This window comes from Akebia trifoliata, chromosome 14 (genome assembly GCF_017979445.1).
Source record: "Akebia trifoliata isolate Shusen 1 chromosome 14, ASM1797944v1, whole genome shotgun sequence".
In the NCBI taxonomy this organism is placed as follows: domain Eukaryota; kingdom Viridiplantae; phylum Streptophyta; class Magnoliopsida; order Ranunculales; family Lardizabalaceae; genus Akebia; species Akebia trifoliata.
This window is the reverse complement of record NC_141388.1, coordinates 17,417,197-17,426,065: the sequence shown is the minus strand read 5'-3', so window position 1 is coordinate 17,426,065 and position 8,869 is coordinate 17,417,197. Positions and strand designations below refer to the sequence as shown.

Genomic DNA, 8,869 nt, shown 5'->3' with positions numbered 1-8,869 from the left:
AATTTCATACTTTGAGAAATGAACCATTGACACAAAACTGAACAATTCTACAATGTAAATGAACTAAGTTTTAATATCAGCCAACACATTTCAAAGCAAACAAAATTTACTTAGTTAAAAAGAAGTATCTTCCATTAAGTACAAGAAATGCTACTACACCAGGAATGGAACTTACAAAAGCCTTGTACTATTAAGAACAAAAATTCCAACTCCAATAGTCATCTAGGCTTGGGACCATCCTTTTCCCTCCTCCTTTATCCGGGCTTGGGACCGGCAATGTAAAACATATAATTTTACATTGGCGGAGTTAAAAAGGGGTTAGTTATAAAAGAAATCATAAAACATACGTAGGTACAAAAGTCTATGTAGTGATCCATTTCATGCAAATAATTTGCACACATAAAGGATGAGAATGCCATACCTACTGATTTGCTGAATCTTTTAGTCCATTTCATCTATTTAGGCTAGAAATGGACACAATCTCAGTTTTAAATATTTATAAGCCATTACCATAAGTTTTCCATAAGTAAGCAAACTAACAAAATCATAAGTTTGTCTCAAAAAACATGTATCACAGACTAATTCACCAATAAAACTAATTAATTCAGAAGTTTCTGATAAAATAATGCATCAAATCAATCATCTGGCGGCTGTGTTGATGAGTCGGGTGGAGTTGGGAACGTACAGCCCGATGGAGTAGGGAACGTGCCACCAAACTACAATAAACATATCAGATTATCAGATATATTATATTTATATATCTATAAACTAAAAAAATATAAATTTTTTACTTACACATCGTGATAAGTTCATAACCATCTGTGCAAGATTATCAAACTCAACTTTATCAGTTTGTCTTCGTCGCTCGGCTTCATCCTTATCAGCCTGTCTAAGTCGTTCGGCCTCAATCCTATCGGCTTCTCTAAGCCGCTCAAACTCAATCCTATCGGCTTCTCTAAGCCGTTCGGCCTCAATTCTATCGACCTCTCTTTGTTTCTCTATTTCATTCCTAGCCATCTCGAGCTGATGCTCCAAGGATAACCTCTCATTCTCACGCTCCGCCCTCTCACCAGTCAAATTCTCCTCTAATGTTCTTATCTTCTCTCTCAACATGGTCATTTCTTCACTATTCATGGAAGATGATGAATCCTGGCTAGATGATGACCCCCACAACTTTGTGGGAGTCGGACCCAACCCAAATCCACGAACTCGACCGGGTCTCTCTGCACCCATAACCTGACTAAGTACGTCATTAGGTCCACTTGTATCCTTTGAGCCATCTGGTAATTTTTCAAGTATTTCTTGCATTTCCTTCTACAAGAAAGTGATTGATATAAATTTTAATATTACTATATATTCTTTGGAGTTCTATAAAATAATGTAATTGCACTTACTATTTTGGTAGCAGCAGCATCATCAACAGGCACCCCATCTTTATGGGAATGAGTCTTTATCCACATTTCAGCTCTGCTGGGGGGTATACCGGTGCCATTTTTTTCTTCCTATTAAGACATTGATGAGAAAATAATAGTTAATCACATGATTATACTGAAAGAACAATGATAATGAACTAAATATTATTATGATTTATAATACCTCTTCATGGCGAAAGCAAGCAAAGCTCTTTGAACCAGACGTATGTAGCATTGTCTGTTGAGAGCGATTCTTCTTATTTGTCTCACTTCGATACTGTATTAAGGACAAACAATTAATAAAAAATATCATATCCAATAGTAACAAATTTGAAATATTAAGCATGTACCTGTCCTAACTCTGAATTCCAATAATCTATGAGTGCTGCCCATTGTTCAATTGGAACACCATCGGGACGATGCTCATATCGAGTTGCATCATCATCGTACACATTGTAAATATTACGTTTAAGACCGCACTTGTAGTCCTTCCATTTTCTACCCATTGTTTTCATGATAAATGGGCGATTCTCTCCCACAATTTCGAACTTTTCCTAATATATCAACATGACAATCAAATATTATATCTTTATTAAAATTTTCAGTAAAGACAAAAATAAAATGTATTATTATTATGTTAAAACATATTTTACCTACCAAAAGCATTTGCCATGCGCGCTCTTTGTCATCTTTATCAATCTTCCTCCACGATTGAACATCTAAACGAAATACATGTGGATCTCTAGCTATAACCCCACAAAAGTTTGACATCTTGGGCACATGTTTTCCAAAAGGTTGTTTAACCTGATCAAATTCTACTTTTAGCCTCTTATTTGATGGGAGAGAAAATAGGCTCAGGCACCTTGTTGGACCCCTTCTTTTCTTAGTAGTGGATCCAGACAACCCCTCACTAATCTCGTATTGTGATGGACTTGACTCATCCTCTAAAGAGTCCATCTAAGACATGCAATAAAAAAAGAGTTAGCACACAATAAATTATATGGAAAATAAATTAAATAATTAGTAGTCATTTCTAATAAAATAAACATACCAATTAACAATCTAAGTTTCGATTGATTGTGGAACCCTTACAAGTAACAAATTTAATTTTAATAACTCAAATTACCATACAAATAAGAAAACTCCAACCCTCAAGAAGTAAATCCAAGTTCACGCTATAACATGAACTAGTAAACAATAATACTCAATACAAGTTGGGTATCTTTAAATATCAAATTACCAAAAACAGAATAAATCCCATAAAACTTAACCCTTAATTATTAATCAAAAATTAAAATATTCCTCCATAAATTTTCTGAAACCTGTATAAACATATCCAATTCAAGATTCTACACAAAAGTCAGCATCCAAGTAACAATTTTACCAAAGAAATCCATAGTTCTATAAAAAAGAATAAACAAAAACTCTAAAATTCATAAAAAAAATTTTGTTCAATAATACCCATACAAGTTGGGTATTTTTTAAAGATCAAATTACTAAAAACAGAACAAATCCCTTAATTATTAATCAAAAATCAAAAAATTTCTCCATAAATTTCTTAAAACTTGTATAAGCACACCCAACATTCAAGATTTTACACAAAACCCAGCAGTCAAGATTCTACACAAAACCCATTAAATTTTCGTTGTAAAAAATAGCCATTTTTGTAGTGAATCAAAATGATTAAAACAGAATCAAAATGAACATCCATAGTTCTATAAAGAAAAAACACAAAAGCTCAAGTAATAAGAGATAAAGAGATACATTAAAAAAATAATTAAAACAGAATCAAAATGAACATCCATAGTTCTATAAAGAAAGAGAACAAAAACTCAAAAATTCATGAAAAAAATAACATTCAAGATGAAGTAAATGAGGTTTAAAAAGTAAAACCTTTACAAACCTTAAATCTGCAAAGTCCTAGTAAAACAACGACAATGAGTTGAACCTCTACGTCTTTTGTAGGGATACAAACCGAAATAGAGACGAAAAGGGTGTGAGAGGGAGAGATTGAGAGTTAGGGTGAGAGAGTGGGATATAGATAGAGAGAGGGCAAGAGGGAGATGAAATGAAACAGGGAGACGTAGTATAAGAGGGAGAGAGGAAACAAAATGAAAGTTTGGCGCCAAAAGTTTCGTGGTTGTCGACGATTTCCGACCTTCGTTGTTGCTGTGTTGGTGGCGGTTCACAATAAAAAAAACGCCTCTAAAAACAGATTAACCTTTCATATGAATTGGGTGTGGCATTAGTAAAAGTTGGTGTGGTAATAAAAGCTATCTTATTTTATGCCATTTAAACGAGTTGAGATTCAACTCTATGTAAGACTATCAATGGATACGAATATCCGAATCCAAAATTTTTATCTAATATCTAAATTCAAATTTGAATATGATATTCTAATCCGATTATCCAATCGGATATCAGATAAGATCCGATTTGAATTTGAATTATTTGTATTAAAAAAAAAACATAACTTTTCCTTATCCAATTAATTTTTCATTATTAAAAATAGTAATTATATATTATATTATTTATATAAAAATTAATCAAATAAACTAATATATATCATATATTATTTCGATTCGGATATTATCATATTCGAAATGTTAATATCTGAATCTGTATCCAATAAGGATTCGAATATATAAAACTATTCGAATTTGAATTTGATATCAGAAATTTTCGGATAAATATCTGATATTTCGAATTCAAATTTTTAACTATCCATTCGCAGTTCTAACTTTATGAATATTTAATCGAATCGAATGTACAACTAATCCAGAAGGATAAAAAATTTGCAAGTCTACTCAGATGAAATAAATAAATATATTTAAAATATCTCATAAAAAAATATCATATATAGCCGATTAAATTGGTTGAGTTTCTGACCCAAGGTAGTTCATTTTTGGGATGATTCGGTCAAGATGAGGAGTTAAGTCAGTTGATCTGCCGATTTAACTTGGCAAGTTGGGTTCATAAAGTTTTAGGGTCAAGACACTTTAAAATCCAATGAAGTGGAATTGTAAAACTATGATTTTACATGCTAATATATAGTAAGGTGAATATTTCCCTGTGCACCCTGTGATATCAACCATTTCATTGATTGATCTTTGGGTAATTTGGGAAATTTGGGAAATATAGGAAGTGAAATGGCAATAATTCATTCAATTTTTTTTTCCTTGTTAGTTGTTAATTTGTATTTTTATTTTTTTTTCTTTTTAATGGTAATAAAATTTATTTTTTAAAATGTAAATTTGGATATTTTGTAAGTGTACGGGAGAAAAGCTAAACAAGGATGAAAGAGAAAAAGCCCTCGACTCTTAAACACACACTCAAATTCTAAAAACATGTGCAACTTTTGTTAAAATTACCGTTCACGTACACTATTCATTTCACTTCAAAAAAAATTCCATAATTAGATTATAGAGATTTTTGTGTAACAATTTCATCTCGGTTATAAAAGATAGCGAGATTGTTGTTATTTACCAATATTTAAAAAACGTTTTAAAACATATTTTATAAATTTAATTAAAAATGATTAAAAATAAGTTAAACATGGGACTCAATTAACGGCGTTTCGACTAAAACGTCGCTATTTTATACTATTACCAACGGTTTTAATACAATGCCGTTGTTTCGTATGTATTAACGGCATTTTCAACACCGCCGTTGAATCAATTTTATATAAATTTAAAAAAATTAGTTGTATTTAACGGCGTTTTCAATAAAAAACGTCGTTATTTGTATTATATTACCAGCAATTTACGACAAACGCTGTTATTTCGTATGTATTACCGGCATTTGTAAACCGCCGTTATATATATTTTTATAAATTTAAAAAATATTTGATTTAATTAACGGCATTTGCACTGCGCTAGCAGCGCTTTAGTTTAAAACGCCGTTGTTTCCTATGAATTAACGGCATTTTATAACCGCCGTGATATCTATTTTCATATATTTAAATATATGCGATTTAATTAACGACGTTTTAACTGCAAGTGCCGTTGGTGGTTGGTAATTAACAGCGGATTCTGAAAAACGCCGTTGATGGTCTACAATTAACGGCGGTATGTATGAAACGCCGTTAAATGTTCGCCGTAAAAACCAGCCGTTTTTGTAGTGTTTCTTACTTGTGAGCAATGTGGGACTAAACCTTATATACACAAAAATCTTAAAATCTAACTTAAGGAAAAAACAAACCAATAAACCACTAAATACTTATTTCATTTTGAAAATATTCAACAGTCACCCCAAATTATTTTAAACAAATAAAACTTTTTATTTAAGCAATTCATATAAATTCTCAAAAAACCTTGTAATCAGTTTCAACAATTAAAACATAATTAAAGTCAAACAAGAATGGTGTGAAAAGAATCAAGCGAACCTGCCCAATGTGAATATGTGAAACCAAATGTAAGGCGGGGTCTGAAATTCTATAAAGAAACTAAAATGAATCACAAGCACTTATAAATAACCAAGAATAACATTTTATTTTTTCATAACAAGCCCAATGGCCATATACCATCCTGATGGTTATTCTTCTGGAATAGCATGCTCACACACAGAAATACAAACTGACCATTCAGACATAACTAAAACCCATTTCGGCAAAAAAAAAAAAAAAAAATCTCATTCAATCCTTCCATCACCATTACTTTGGTGATGATTGTGGTTTGAGAAAAGTCAAGGAATGGTCCATAACTGGAATTCAAAAGGAGATGAATCACAAGGTTGAGTCCTACTTCAATGCGAACTAGGATTATAGCACAACATAGTTTGGAAATTGGATAATAAACGCAGTGAAACAGATGATAAATACCCACCGTAATCTTCCAAAATAAATGCTTTTGATTCCAGAAGTAGGCAAAACTAACTAGTAGCATTAAGGTATTATGAAATTGATTAACTATACTACAATTAGATCAAATTCAAGATTGCCTTATAAGTGGGAAAGAATGTGTTGGGAATGTGGCTGTGGTAGAAAAGTTAGAAGGGGATTGGGTAGTAAAGGATCAAAATAGGTCTCATTAATAAGATTTATTAAAGCATTACATCCAATCAAGACCAAAAAAAATGCGTAAATAACTTTCTCCATTGTAGTCTCTAAACATATCTAAACAACATTCAATTGCAAGCCCTTGGATCCAAAATTTCTCATAATACTTAGCATAAGAGAACCATTTAGCTTATTTAGAGTTTTTGAGGTTTGAGTAGAAAACCTCCTAAGGACTTTTTGGTAAGAACAGACATACCTTTCGAGGCATGAGTGTCTTGGGAATAACTCTGCAGAGAGACGAGAACATGAAAAAAATCAGTTGTGATTAAGAACAACAAGACTAAAAACCCAATATGTTTTGTTAATTTGATTTGAGAATTTGTGGACAAAAAGAAGATTACCCAATATTATAGCGAGTTAGTGACCACCATCATGAACAGCTTGTGAAACCAAAACCCCTCAAACCAATACTCCCTCATACTCCATAGGCCAAATCAATGTTCCTTGACAACAGCAAAGGATCAGTTTTGGTGAAAGACATGCATTTCCATTAATCCAGAGATTTAAAAGAAAAAAATTAATCTAGAGAAAGCATCATGGAGACCATATATTCAATGAAAATACAGGTATACTAGAGTCACAAAAATGTTTCTTTTGTCATCTAAGCACATGTTACACACATAAGTAGGACAAATGAACACTGGTTAGTTCAATTAAGGTTGCTTGAAATCAGCCAACCCTGGTATGGAAACCTGAACAAGTCAACTTGGAAACCAATGAAGAGTCATTTCCCAATTTAAATATTTTATGAATACAATGAAACTAATATACAAAAATGAATGTAAGGAGGAAAGCATGTATCGTATTTTAGTTCAATACTCATAAAAATGACAATAACTAATAATAAATAAATAGTACAAATACATAAATGCATGCAACTTACAAATAAAAAAAATGTATTATGATTTAATAAATATTTAAAAAATAATAATTTGCACCAATTCTAACATTATACTAATAGCCAATTGCTATTAGGTAAAAAAGTGACGAAATGCCTTGTAATTGATATCAAGTTAAAAGGTATGAACTTGAAAATTGAAAGTTAACAATCAAAACTCCAAAATTCAGGGCAAAAATTTCAAAAGCCATTTGGACAATTAATGACCCATTCAACTTGTTGAAATCATGTTCCAACAAAATAAGACTTGGGAAAATTTCAACAATTCTTTTCAAAATAAAAGCTGAGATATAACCATAAGAGAAGCTCCCAAAAGAAAAATAGGGTTTTCGTTTAGGGACTTGGAAATTGGGATGAAGAAAAGGGTTTGCTTTTGTTTTCTCAAAGTTGAGAAGATTGAAGATGAAGAATCGATTTCTAAGATCAAGCAACAAGGGTTTGGTTTCATCAAATCTTAAAGCATCCAACATCCAACAATACATATCTAAAATACAGAGAATCGATATTGCTATCTAACATAATTTAACCAATTTGCAAAAGAATCAATAAATTTCTACGCCAAATCACGAAAGAAACATCGATTTAGATAAGAAAAGTTTATGAAAACAAGGTTTCTAAAAGAAATCTACACATAGAATAACTAACGATTGAAATCTTGGAGAAATTCGAACTCGAATAAAAGTAATAAAGTTGCAAAGCTAATTCACTTGATTGCGAAAACTTCGAATTGGTTGAAACAAATTAGGGTTTCGAGTGGGAGAATAGAATGGATGAAGAGTTGTAGAAATCTTCAAAAGAACCTTAGAGAAAATTGTTGTTTTCGGGTTTTCGTTCCTTCTCTCATTTTTTTGTTCTCCAGCTAGAACGTGAGACCTAAATCTTTCCTGGCAATTTTTCCTTGATATAAAATGTTTTGTAAAATGGTTTTTAAAGATGAAACAGCTTAAACCTATTTTTATTTTGGAATGGCTTAAATATGTTTCAATTTCTTGTTCCTAATTCATAGTTTTCTTGTAGTGTAATATAAAAAACGGTTTCAACCCGTTTTTTATTACAAATGGCCAAGGTCCGTTTCATCCTCATGTTCCAAAAATTGTCATTTTCTTGTAGTGGAGACGCCACCTTCTCTCACATTTATCACCCTTACATGACACATGGCACTCCATTTTCATTTAAAACAAACATCCAACTAAAACTCATCTCTATACATGTATCTCATCAACCCACGAAATCCACCTTTCCCTCTTCTTCACAAGTACACATGATCACAGTGGCACTCTTTTCCCTAAAATCTTTCCATGAAACCCATAACTCTAGTTAGAGCAGGAGGTTGATTATCATTTTTGAAGGTCTATAAAAGAGAAGCAAATCCATTGGAAAAAAAACAATTTTTTTTTCAATCTCCATCAAGTTTCTCTCTCTAGAATGATCTAATTACTTCTCTCTCTCTCACTCTCACTGTCTCTCTCTCTCTCTCATTGTCACAATTGCAGAGACTCTGAA

General features: G+C 31.8%; 1 protein-coding gene across 7 annotated transcripts; it reads right to left on the bottom strand.

Annotated features, from left to right (window-relative positions):
* Nucleotides 1-376: 376 nt before the first annotated feature.
* Nucleotides 377-8,300, bottom strand: LOC147386474 (uncharacterized). Of its 7 annotated transcripts, none has more exons than XM_086423554.1 (9): nucleotides 8,167-8,300; nucleotides 6,810-6,911; nucleotides 6,665-6,695; nucleotides 2,070-2,369; nucleotides 1,763-1,966; nucleotides 1,597-1,689; nucleotides 1,395-1,502; nucleotides 796-1,314; nucleotides 377-716 (listed from the first exon to the last, which is right to left on the bottom strand). In XM_086423554.1, exons 3-9 carry the CDS (start codon nucleotides 6,674-6,676, stop codon nucleotides 636-638), a joined length of 1,317 nt encoding a protein of 438 aa, XP_086279680.1. In that variant the 5' UTR covers nucleotides 6,677-6,695; nucleotides 6,810-6,911; nucleotides 8,167-8,300; the 3' UTR covers nucleotides 377-635. The 7 variants fall into 7 exon arrangements, with proteins under 7 accessions (XP_086279680.1, XP_086279682.1, XP_086279678.1 ...); XM_086423556.1 differs by having other exon boundaries at nucleotides 8,074-8,262; XM_086423552.1 differs by having other exon boundaries at nucleotides 6,665-6,911.
* Between the last annotated feature and the right edge of the window lie 569 nt (nucleotides 8,301-8,869).

What these genes read in the sequence shown, in the direction of transcription:
- LOC147386474 (XM_086423552.1), bottom strand. Translation starts at nt 6,715, where the DNA reads ATGTTCTCGTCTCTCTGCAGAGTTATTCCCAAGACACTCATGCCTCGA. An exon ending in GCGCATGGCAAATGCTTTTG is followed by an intron (nt 1,967 to 2,069) that starts GTAGGTAAAATA and finishes TTGATATATTAG; the next exon opens with GAAAAGTTCGAAATTGTGGG. An exon ending in TTATGAACTTATCACGATGT is followed by an intron (nt 717 to 795) that starts GTAAGTAAAAAA and finishes TGTTTATTGTAG; the next exon opens with TTTGGTGGCACGTTCCCTAC.